The sequence below is a fragment of the Taeniopygia guttata genome, chromosome 5 (assembly GCF_048771995.1).
Source record: "Taeniopygia guttata chromosome 5, bTaeGut7.mat, whole genome shotgun sequence".
Taxonomy (NCBI): domain Eukaryota; kingdom Metazoa; phylum Chordata; class Aves; order Passeriformes; family Estrildidae; genus Taeniopygia; species Taeniopygia guttata.
The window spans coordinates 49,469,130-49,481,435 of NC_133030.1; the positions used below are offsets into that span (position 1 = coordinate 49,469,130).

General features: G+C 45.7%; 1 protein-coding gene across 1 annotated transcript; it reads left to right on the top strand.

Annotated features, from left to right (window-relative positions):
* Positions 1 to 949: 949 nt before the first annotated feature.
* Positions 950 to 11,480, top strand: UBR7 (ubiquitin protein ligase E3 component n-recognin 7). The gene is made up of 11 exons (XM_002200153.7): positions 950 to 1,621; positions 1,738 to 1,871; positions 2,015 to 2,075; positions 3,171 to 3,266; positions 4,353 to 4,406; positions 5,248 to 5,353; positions 6,396 to 6,580; positions 7,097 to 7,228; positions 7,619 to 7,781; positions 8,638 to 8,699; positions 9,490 to 11,480. The coding sequence occupies exons 1-11, from the start codon at positions 965 to 967 to the stop codon at positions 9,580 to 9,582; spliced, it is 1,743 nt and encodes a 580-aa protein (XP_002200189.5). The 5' UTR covers positions 950 to 964; the 3' UTR covers positions 9,583 to 11,480.
* Positions 11,481 to 12,306: the final 826 nt, after the last annotated feature.

Consider the following 12,306-nt stretch of genomic DNA (forward strand, 5'->3'; position numbering starts at 1 on the left):
CTCCCTGCATTTCAAACGAATGCAGACAATTTTGTCCTCATAAAAGTTAATTTATTTCCATACTTTGTCTTATATATGTAAGTCTCAAGAATTGCTCAGTTTCCATAATTATATAGACAAACTGTGCCAGGAGAACATAAGAAAATAACCCCTCAAAATGCTTTTCACAGTATTCATTCAGGCAGTTAAAATCTGCTAGAGAACATTCTTAGGCTTTAGGCTCTATGGGGTGACTCAAGAGTGTTTTTATACCTGTTCACAGAAACTTCTTGATTGATAGGTGACTAAACCTTGTGGATTATAGACAAAAACAATCTTCCACTGTAGAACTGTACAGGAATGGGCACAGTCCTATACATGCTTGTAATTCTGATACTTATAGTGGTCTTATATTGCCTTTTCTCCATACAAACACAAGCTGTTTTCTACTTTTAAAGATCATATTTGACAAAATAACTCTTTTCAGGTTTTATTGCTTTATTTTAAAAGCGGTGTCACATGAAGAAATACTGTGACTTGGAATAAGTTATTAAAAAACATACCAATCCGAAGATTTGTGAGAAAAGTTTATACTTAGCAACTAGTTTACCAAAAGACTGGTGTCAGTGTAACACTGGCACCCCGTAAGCAACACGCTGCTCACACCCAGGCACATCCTTTTGGAAAGGCTTCCGTATTAAAACAGCGTTGGGATGGACATTTCGCATTTAAACAGGAGCAGCAGCGCCGCAGGAGCCGGTCCGTGCAGCGGGCCCGGGACACTTACAGTCGGTACAGCCCGTCTGGGCGCAGGCTCGGCCTCACGGCTGCCGCACCTTCGTCCGCTTCACGGGAGGGTCATCGTCGCTCGCCGCCGCGTCCGCGTTGTTTTCGTCTTCGCCCGTATCCTCCTCGTCGTCATAGTAGTAGTCGTCGTCGTCGTCGCCGCCACCACCTGCCAAGGTTCGGGCAGGCGCGGTGAGCGATGCGGGCCGCGGGCGGCGCCCCGGGGCCGGCGGAGGCCCCTCGGCGCACCCGCCGCCGGCACTCACCGCGCCGCGCCGCGCCCGCCGCCCGCTCCTCCTGCACCAGCGGCGCCAGCAGCTCCGCCACGCGCTCCTGCAGCTCGCGCAGCGCCCCCCGCAGCTCGCGCAGCTGGGCGGCCTCGCTCTCCTCCGTCACTGGGTACGGCACCCGCACCGTCCGCGTTCGCCCGTCGCGGTCCCGCAGCTCCGCCACCAGATCCCGGCGCTGCCGCGGGCCCGGCTCCGCCTCGGCCGCCAGCTCCGCCATCACCGCCCGCCGCTCGCGGGCCCGCCCCTCCCGTCACACGCCGGCCAACCCCCCCGGCGGGGACACACCGCCCACGGTCACGTGGGGCGCGACCGATTCCGCTTCCGCTGTGGCGCCCCCTGGCGCCTCCTCTGCCCCGCGTTTCCCGCCTCGCTTGGCGCTCCTCGGCCTCCGCGTCCTGGCGATGGAGGCGGCGGCTTCGGAGGGCGCCGAGCCGGGGAGCGGCGGGAGCGGCGCGGAGGAACCCGTGGTGTCCCTGGCGGAGGTGCTGGCGGAGAACGAGGAGCTGGAGAAGGAAGCGCGGGCCGTGCTGGGGGGCAGCGACCACGAACGCTGCAGTTACTCTCAGGTGGGGGCGGGGCCGGGAGCCTCGGGGCCGGGGGCGGGGCCTGGACACGGGGGCGGGACCCGGGGCGGGCGGGGCGGCCCCGCCCCTGCCCGCGCCCCTGACGGTGTGTCCCTCAGGGCGCGGTGAAGCGGCAGGCGCTGTACGCCTGCAGCACCTGCACACCGCCCGGCGCCGAGCCCGCGGGGATCTGCCTGGCCTGCAGCTACGAGTGCCACGGCACACACCGCCTCTTCGAGCTCTACACCAAGAGGTACGGCCGGAGGGGCGGGACCCGCCGTGTGGGACTTCACGGCTCCCGGGGCTCCTGATAAACTGCTGGGAATTGTTCAGAATACGAAACCCAGCGTGTTCTCACTTCACATAAACCCCGAAACGCTACGTTTTTATTTCCAGGAATTTCCGCTGTGACTGTGGAAATAGCAAGTTCAAAAATCTGCAGTGCAAGTTATTCCCGGTAAGTTTCAGACAGGTTTCAGGCATTCCGAGGCAAAATAAGAGTCTTGGGAGGTTGGTGCCTCCCCTCAGCCAGTGATGACTCATGCGACACCTCCAGTCGTCCCAGGAAGTTAAAAAAGGTGGGAATATTACAGTAAGGTATAAAACTGTTGAGGGACCAAAAGGAAATGCTGGGACGAGAAGGAATATTTGGTCCTTGTCATCCAGGAGTGCAGCAGTTCTGCATCCATGGTCAGCACACTTCCAGAAGCAGTTGTGTTTCTGCACTAATACATCTCATTAGCTTTAAGCTGTTTCAGAATAACCTTTTGGCATGTAATTTTGCAGTTGCACTAAGAAAGTTTAAGGCTGTGCTGCTGTCAGAGGGACTGTTCCCTTTCCTTCTTTGTGATGGCATCAGTGCCCTTATATTTTGTCACCAGAACTTAGTGACGGGATGGTATTTTACTGTATTAAGCTACCTATACTTTTCTACTTAGGCATTTTGAACTTTTCAAGTAACTGGCAGTCTCAATCTTCTGGGAAGCAGCAACAGAATGCTGCTTGGCTTGTTTGCACTGGTGCTCCCAGGATAATAGCAGTCCAAACATTGAAACAGACAGTGGTTTTGTGTATACCTGTTTTGTTTCGGGAGAATTGAAATGGATCCAGAGCCAGTCAACAAAGTCACGATGCAGTAATCCCTACAGAGACACCTGTGACAATTTTATGTTACCATTTCTCATGTGAGTCAATGAAATGGATCACGTGGTTGTTCTTTCTGCTTCAGTTCAGTGAAAATTCAATTTGTACAGGTTAAGTAAGCTTCAGCATCTGTCCATTAATCTGTCTGACACCACGGTTGCCATTTGTTATAAAGGTGAGCAGACTGCTTTTCCTTTTTAGGTATGAATTTTAGCATTCCTCACATGCCCTATCTGCTGTTCAGTGTAAAGCAGAGGTGTTTGGAGAATATCTTTTTGTATATTCAGGCTGATGGAAATAATGATGGTTTTAGGAGTTAAGGGGGAACAGAAGCAGCTGTCTTTTGTTGTTTACTGTCTTTTGTTTTTTATTGTGTTGTCTTTTGAGACTTTTCCCCCTTTTCTCCTAGGAGAAGAGCAAGGTGAATTCAGGAAATAAATATAATGACAACTTCTATGGATTGTACTGTACTTGTAAAAGACCTTACCCTGATCCTGAAGATGAGGTAAGAAATACAAAATGCAGTAGTAATCATATATAGATGGTGTTTTTGGTAGATACTGTGAAAAGGCTGGTCACTGAGCTGCTTTTCAAGGAAGATCCCACTCCAAGAAATTTTATGTTCCATATTGGTTTTCATGTGTTGTATGAAGTAATTACTTGATATTTTTTTTTAATGGTGAAGTATGTTTATGCCTTAGAGACAGGAGGACGAAATGGTGCTGCAGTTCCCTGAAGTTGCAAGTTCCATAGGGGACAGGGTTATCATAACCTTGAGAAACGTGGCCCAGTGCAGAATAAACACATTGCACGTGTAAGGAAAGACCAGAATGTGCTTCCCTGTGCCTGCAGCAATGCTCTGGCCAGGCTTCTGGGATGGGGAGAGTCTGCCCTGTCCTGTAGCACTAGCTACAGTCCTAGATGGTAGCCAGAACGCTTTTTTGTCTCTCTGAAACACACAAACACACACACTGGATTTGCACGTGCGTGCTGTTGTTTGCAGTCACAGCAATCAGGTGTTTTAAAGAACAGGGAAAGCACAAGTCTTTCAAGTACAAAAAATAAAGTATTTTATAAGCTCTCCTGTCTCAAGTTCAGAGACAGCTAAAAACATTTCTGAAGAAATCATTAATAGTTGTTTCATAACAAAGCACTTTATACTGTCCTGTGTGGTGACCAGTTAAGTTTGGTTCTGGCATCTTTCACTGACCTGATGACAGTGTGAATATCAGTATCTTTCTTCTGCTGAGCTGTCTGTTCATGCATTTCTGCGTATAGGAAGAAGGATACCAGTAGTGTTTTAACTTATATCAGCTTTCTGTGAGAAAGTCTTGCCCTGCTGGAAAGATTGGTTTTGTAGTAATAAATGGGATTTCCACAGCCTCAGTCACATGAGAGATGACATGTGCTGTTGAACCTGAGGGAAGCAAACTGACTAACAAAGCACTAACTACTTATCAATGGCAGCTCCTGTGAGGGGTGAAGAGGGAAATGCAATTCACTGAGCAGGATTTGCATGATACTGCAGTTTGAGACTGGTGAGAGATTCTGGAGGTTGCTATTAGTGCTAATAATATGATTGTTCATCTAGATTCCAGATGAGATGATCCAATGCATCGTTTGTGAAGACTGGTTCCATGGCAGGGTAAGGAAACTATAAATAGCAGAACTGCTATTTGCACAGGATCAGGTTGGTGTTGGGTAGGTTTGTGTGGTAATTCTTAGGAAGTTTGCTGTAGTTCTGAAAACTGTAGGGTTATTACAGGAGTTCCAAGGCTGTTTGCAGCTTATGCAGAGGAGCTTTGAAGGTGACTGCTGTCCACTCTAGTTAAAAAATACTGGGAAGAGTCCTAGCTTTTTGAAGGTTACCACTGCAGAATAAAGTAATAACTTTATAACTGTCTCTTTAATTAGAAAACTCTAATCAGTATAGTTGGTGAGAAAAAGATTCTTACTGAGGCACATCATTATCAACTACCTGAATAGTTCTTCCTTCAAAAGAATGCATTTTAACCTCTTAATTCCTTTAAGTAGCAAAGAACAGACTGTGCTGTTCATTGTTGATTTCAAACTTTGGGGAAGTCTTTTGAAAGCAGCCAAGCACCGTAGTGGGTGCCCTACTTAATGGGTAAACATTAAGGATTCAGCCTCTTGTGCCTTGAAGGGTACAAGCGAAATTCCATGCTTGAAGTTGCAGGATCAAAGAGTAAAAAAAAAAATGCAAAAAAAAAAAAGCAAAAAAATTGGCTTCAATTATGGGTTCTTGTAGATAAGCTTCTTTTGTGTTCAGTGTATGAATGAAGAGTGTTGTGCTGCATACTCTGAGCTTTGCAGGAATGCTTTTTCAGAAGAAAGCCACTAAGTGCTTTTAATTGCCCAAATAGTTCTCATCATTTTATGGACAGCTTTGGGACTGAATTCTTCTCAAGTTCGGTATGTAATCAATAGAGATTCTTCTCTGCTGTGTGCTTGCTTCTTTCTGACAGCATCTTGGTGCAGTACCCCCTGAAAGTGGAGACTTCCATGAAATGGTGTGCCAGGCCTGCATGAAACATTGCTGTTTCCTATGGGCTTATGCTTCGCAATTAGCAGGTAAAGAAAGTTAAGGGATCTGAGCCAGTGTTTTGTGAGCATGTATTTCTCATACATGGCTGGTTAATGACATAATACTGGTTTTAAGTGGTTGGAAAAATGATACTCATTAATTGTTTTGGACAATCACCTTCAGGAGTGGAACATGTGGGGTGGCAGTAACTTGTGTAAAAAAAAAAGCAGTTTCCATTCTTAAATCTTGATTCAGTGCTGCTTGCTTTTATTTACTTTATCAAAGATGTCTAGCACAAAATGGATGAAGATTTAATACTTGAGTCAAGGAACTCAATTTCTAAGCTAGATCAAAGAACTGAAGAACCATCCTAAGGAAAGCAGTGAAACAAACAGTTCTTACAGACACTCTGAGCAGCAAAGAGTGAATGATAGAGTGACCTGAAATGAATATGTTTAACATTAATCTGGGTGGGGCTGGGGCTGTGCTCAGGACATGCGTTCCCTGCGGTCACACCAGCTCTGCGGACATAAAAGAATAGATGACTTGATTTCTGTAGAAAGAACCAGTTTGCCATAGTCTCCTAAAAATACTGCTTGTATCAGCTGCTGATAGATTTCTTGTGTGCACAAAATTTCAATGGTATTTTCAAGGATGGCCACCTGGAGTTCTTTTCTTTCTAATGTAAATAGTACAGAACAGGGTGTTTGTCTGTTTTTGGTTTTCCTCCTTCTAACCAGCTTTGTCACAGGGTGCATTCTTGAATTGGCATCAAAACAAATAATAAACAAGAGATTAGCATAGTTAATCTGTGGTGGTGTTTTTGAGGTGTGTTTGGAGAAAATTAGAAGCTCCAACACAGTCAGCAAAAAAGCACGTGACAGTTACTGAAACTGGGGTAGCTAGCAAGGGGTGTCAAGGACAAGTATCTTAGTAAAGGACTCTGAAATCGTGATACCCTCTTCCCTTTCCTAGGGCTTAGATTTTGGGAAGCAGAGTGTTTTAGAATAGGAGGAGCAGAGAGAATGACTGTATTGACGTGGACCTTTTCTGGCACAGTATTTTTACTTGTGGGTATGCATCTTCCAGTTCCTCCTTTGACCAAAGCGAACTCCCTTGAAGATGAAGGGGTTGTCCTGAAGGTAGAGGAAAGTGAAGAGCAGAAGAAAGAAATAAAAAAAGAAAGTGGAGTGGAACACCATGAGACAAAGGAGGAAAAGCAATCGGAGCAATTCAATGAACCATCCACTAGCTCTAGGTCTGCCTGTCCTGAGGTAAAATGTACCTTCTGTTCTGACCTGCACATCTTCGTGCTGCTGATAGTTGAAGTGAAGCCCTCCTCACTCTGTACAAGCTCAGTGTTCAGCCTCTTCCCATGTTCCTATTCAGTCACTGACCTTTCAGACCTGTGGTCTCTGTGGAGCACAGTGTGAGCTGTGGAACAGGGCTGTCAGGAGGTGTAATGTCTGTTTGCAGATGGGCTACATCTGTCTCCTCCTCTCAGCCACCTGGCCACTGAGGTGACTTCTGTTTGTTCCAATACGTGGTGTACCTGCACTTGCATGATGGTCCAGCTTACAGTTACTGCAGTAAATTTATACAGAAATTTCCTGTGGAAATTGCTGAAACCACATCAGAATTCTCATGTGGATGGTAATATAGGTTGTTTATAAAAATGAATCTGTTTGAGACAAAAGAAAATTCTTGCCTAAGGAGAAGGACATGCCAAAAAGAACAGGGTCTCTTTGAAGTGACATTATAGAATGCTGAACACTCTCATTTTAATTCAGGTAGTTGCCAAGAGCGAGGAGCGAGTCTGCAAGCTGAAAGAGCTCCAAAGCAAGCCATTTGTAAAAAAAGATACTGCCACCTTTTGGCCATCGAACTGGAGGAGCAAATTATGCACTTGTGAAGACTGTTTGGTATGTATGTTCTCTTCATTACCATCAGAGATGTGGGACAGGCAGGGAGGAGCTCCCAGACAATCATTGAGAAGGTTTAGGTAAAATCTTAAATTTTCTTATTCTTGTAAATATTCTTAACGCTGAAACCTCCCTTCATTTCCACATAAAGATTCATACTGAATCCTGTGGAGTTAATATAACAGGAAAGGGCTTCTAAATGCTCTATTTTCTTTGCTGCTTTAATCCAGTATTGCTTGGAAGTTATGAGGAAATTCTGAAACACTGGATACAGATTCACATTATTTTTATTATTGTTATTTGTGATACTGAACACAACAAGGATTGGGGGAGAGCACCTCCATCTGAGAAGTTTTGTCACATAAAAGGAAATTTTAATTTCTTTTCCAGAAAATGTATTCAGAGCTTGAAGTCCAGTTCTTGACAGACGAATGTGACACTGTCTTGGCTTACGAAAATAAGGGTACCAGTGACCAAGAGACAGAGAGGAGAGATCCTTTAATGGACACCCTTAACAGTATGAACAGAGTCCAGCAAGTGGAACTCATCTGTGGTAAATACAACTTCATTTTTAGAGTATCCCTTAACACACTTTTAACTGAACAGTTTGTCACAAGAGATTGACATCAGGCCTTGCAGTGTAGTATTAAACTATTTTTGAAGTAACATGCAGAAGTGAATGACAGGTTGAATGACAGTTGTACGGCAGGTTGCACACCTCAGAGGATTGGTCCTCTCTGGCCCGTCATTACAACTTTAATTTACAGTGAGATACTGGATGGTGTGTAAACTTTCACCCTGTTTAACATGTTAGATACTGTAATGATAGTGATTTATTGTACCGTGACTATTTAAACATTAATTTGAACTTCTGCTGTCTGGCTGATTTGTCTTTCCCTGTTTTGTTGTCACTCTCCTGTTGGCTGGGGAGTGCCAGCCAGGTGTCCTTGTAGCTCTGCTGCAGAACACGGTGACAAGGCACTGCTAAGGTGTTTATACCTGGAGCTGTGTTTCTCTCTTCCAGTCAGGGTTCTGCACTCTGGCAAGGACAGTGTCCCAGTCCCAAATTACAGGCTGGGCCTTTCCATCACGACCCACACATGCTTTTGTTGGGGGAAGCTGGGAGCAGGGCCAGTCTTGTAACTTGTAATTACTAATTCACTCACTGATCTCTATACCTTTCTCTGAAATCAACCCAAACTGACGCTCACACTACATAGGCTAGTCTCATAAATTATTAGGATTCTCATTTTTACATTATTATTATTTATAATCTAATTAAACCTAGATTTGTCTGAAGTAAACCTAACAAATGACAGGAGGAAGTAGAACAAGTTCTTATTGAGTCAATGTCAAACTAAAACTGGGTATCTTACTGGTTTTTTCTTTGCCTTTGCTTTGCCATCCAGAATACAATGATTTCAAGACAGAACTGACTGACTATCTCAGGAGGTTTGCAGATGAGGGAACGGTAAGGTGGAACTTCTAGAATTTGTTTGCCAGAAATACATTTTAAAGAACTGCTGAGGGCTGGGTGGTGAATACCATAATGTTCTATTGTAATGTTTTTTCTTGTCTCTTGGAGTTGCTGGTACTGCAGTAGAAATCAGAAATCCCTTATTTCATTTGAGTTTAACAATTCCTTTATGATGTTGTTGAGAGATAATGGGAACTTTACAGAAATCTGTCTGCAAGGTACTGAGAGCAGTTCTTAGATTAAAATGAAACTTTGTTGCTCTAGGTAAGATATTCAGGAAGAAAAGCTCTTAACTTTTCTGGTTTTTCTTAGATTGAAGCTAAGCCCTTAGAAGAATAAGGACAGACTATGATTGTCAGTCTTGTCAGTTGTTTTCCTGCAGGAATTTGCATGCCACTATTAAGTAATACTTGCATTTTGTTGGCTGACTTGCTGTATTGCCTTTCTTAGTTACATTGGAATGACCCTGAAGCGAGCTAATGAAAATCTTGCTTTGTGTTAAATTTTCTGATGATAAAAGCAAGAGGTCGAAGTCATTAAAATACCATTGGGAGCTTTGGTCCATGTCTTTGTTCTGCCTTTGGGGAGCTCATTTCCCTGTTTGTATTATCTACAATAGAATTGGGGCATTAATCCTCTCCTTCGGGTGCAACAGGAAAGCTGTACCAGAGAAATTTCAGGGTATTTGCTTTTCTGTGCTTTGTGTATTATGTGTGGAGATAAAATAGGATCCTTTAATTAAGCTTTTGGCACCACAACTTGGGTTTCATACTGCTTCTCCTAGGTGGTTAGAAGAGAAGACATTCAGCACTTCTTTGAAGAATTTCAGTCTCGGAAAAGGCGACGGACTAACAGGATGCAGTACTACTGTAGTTAGACTGAGAGGGTTTGGGTCTGAAAGGACAAGTGGCAAAACAATGTTCACTGGCAAACAGAAAAGGCATCGTCAGTTTTTGGTTTCTCATCAAAATCCAGCTATCCAAGAAACATCATCATTTTGTCTTACACGTCCTTCATTTGTAGCACCTAAAACATGTTCTTAACAAATCCTTACATTGCATTTAGAGGCATTTCAGTACCGATCGACTTGGCATTCCCGGGAAAGCCGGCCTTGTCTCCAGGGGAGGAGGGCGGGTACCGCGGAGCAGCGTGTCCTGCCGCTCCCGTGGTTGCTGCCGGCGCCTGGAGCCGGCCTGTGCTAAATCCGCCCGGGAACGCGCTCCTGGCTTTCCTGCCTGCATGGCTCTGTCTCCTCCCCGGGGGCTGCAGCCGTTCTGGTGAGGGCCCCAGCACCAAGCACCTGCCTGTTCCTGCCCTGCCGCGGCTCCTCGGGCTGGGCGGGCCGGGCCGAGCCGGCGCTGCTGCCTGCCCGCTCCCGCTGGGGAAACGCTCCCCGGGCTGCTCACAAATGGGAGACCAGAGCTTAGGCTTGATGCAACAGTGTTCTGTCTGGTTTTATACATTAAAAAAACTTATTTCTAGTATTGCACAGGGATGGTTTCCGTGGTAAAAAAATTTTCAGATTATCTTAATTCACTCATTTGAACATAAATCAGAGCTAGGAGGAGGTACTAAATTACAAACTAAGCATGGGGGGGTTTGTTATATACTTTGATTTTTAAAACTAGCCTTCAGCAAATTCTTCTGCTTTATAAATGTTGCTGAAAACACTGCAGCATCATGGTATTTTGCTACAGTATCCAATGTTCTTTTTATAACCACTGTGATAATCATGGGACAGGAGATGTTTCACTGACTTTTAAGACTACACTTAGCTGCCATTAAAAATTTAGATTTTGTAAGTTTGGAGCCTAATGTAGTTAGAACCCAAAACATACATTAAAATTCTAGTTTTTGAGGATTTCTATATCATGGGGTACTATTCTGCTTCCATGTTAATGTTTTTTGAAAAGCAGAGGTAGACTTTTATCCTTCTCACTATTATCTGTTTCTGACCATTTTATTTACAAACAGTAGTTTAGCATAGATGCTCAGCTGAGCAGTTTCATAGAACATACACTATGTTGAGTTGGAAGGGACCCATCAGGATCATCACATCTAACTCCCTGCCCTGCATAGAACAGCCCCAGGAGTCACACCATGTGCCTGAGAGCGCTGTCCAAACTCTTCTTGAACTCTGTCAGGCTGGTGCTGTGACCACTGCCCTGGGGAGCCTGTTCTGTGCCCAACCACCCTCCGGGTGAAAAACCTTTCTCTGACACCCAACCTAAACTGCCCCAACACAACTTCAGGCCATTCCCTCAGTCCTGTTACTGGGCACCACATGGAGGAGATCAGTGTCTGCCCCTCCTCTTCCCCTCACAAGGAAGTTGTACCTGCAGTGGGGTCTCCCCTCAGTCTCCCCCAGGCTGACCAGACCAAGTGACCTCAGCCGCTCCTCACATGGCCTCCCCTCAGGGCCCTTCGAGGTCCTCCTGGCCCTCCTCTGGACACTCTCTAACAGCTTTGTAATTATTTCATGTCCTGGTGCCCAGAACTGCCCCCAGCACTGGAGGTGAGGCTGCCTGAGCGCAGAGCAGAGCAGAAAATCCCCTCCCTTGCCTGGCTGATTGCTGATGCACCAGCAGGACATGGGTGGCCCTCCTGGCTGCCAGGGCACTGCTGGCTCATGCTCAATGTGTCATCGACCCCCAGGGCCCTTTCCTATTTGCTTTTAAATTTAACTCTGGATATTGTACATGCTCTTTTTTTGGTAGCAACTGTTACAGGAGCTGTAACTGCACATCTAACTACAATATAAAAAGATTAAAAGAACTGTTCACTGTGTGCTGTCTTGTTTTCTCACAGTGCTGCTGTAGTGTTGTTTTCTCAGTCCAGGCAGACACAGCCCAGTGATGACCTATTACCCAAGCCACCAAGGTGTATAGTGGGGGCTGGTCAAACCCAGGATTTCTGCACTTTGTTTCTACCTGACCCAGGTGTGAAACAAGGGATAGCAGCACGCTGGCAAGTACAGTTTGGAGCAGGACAGGGTCATGTTTTGTCTCTATTGCAGTTTCTGTAATTCACTGAAGGAGTAAGGGAGAGGGTACCCAAAGGCAATTGTGTCTTCCACAGGAAATAAAAAAGCAGTGAAAGGCCCCAGTGATCACAGAAATGCTTTATGGCCCAGCAGCAGCCTTGCTGTGCTTGAGAAAATACAGCAGTGATGGAAGGAGTGAGTTCAAATGTAGAATTGCTGTGGCTCCAGTTGCAGAGCACAGGCCCAGAACTGACCGTGAGCACTGTGCATTGCTGGCATCAGCCTGTGCTGAAGCAGGGTTGCCTGAAGGGACCCAGCTCCAACAGTCCCTAATGCAGAAAGCCTCCCCTTAGCAGAGACATCAGGCACCCTCCTCTCCTCTGAGGCTGGCAGGCTTAGAAGCACTGGTGCAAAGTGAGAGCCTGTAAGAAAAAATGTTAAAATCATCTAATTTAGGAAGCTCCTAGAACTCATCTTCCTGGGTGTGGGAGTGACAGTGTCAGTAATTAACCACACAGTTCTCCCTCTCCTAAGCCACCTGTGCTGTGTCAGGATGTATCCCACGGTATTTTGCCCTTGTACACCAGAGTGGGACCAGGCAAGTGGCCAGATGACACT

Coding starts and splice junctions, on each gene's coding strand:
- UBR7 (XM_002200153.7), top strand. CDS start 965: ATGCGGGCCGCGGGCGGCGCCCCGGGGCCGGCGGAGGCCCCTCGGCGC. Junction 1,872..2,014: donor TTCGAGCTCTACACCAAGAG/GTACGGCCGGAG, acceptor TTTTATTTCCAG/GAATTTCCGCTGTGACTGTG. Junction 4,407..5,247: donor AAGACTGGTTCCATGGCAGG/GTAAGGAAACTA, acceptor TCTTTCTGACAG/CATCTTGGTGCAGTACCCCC.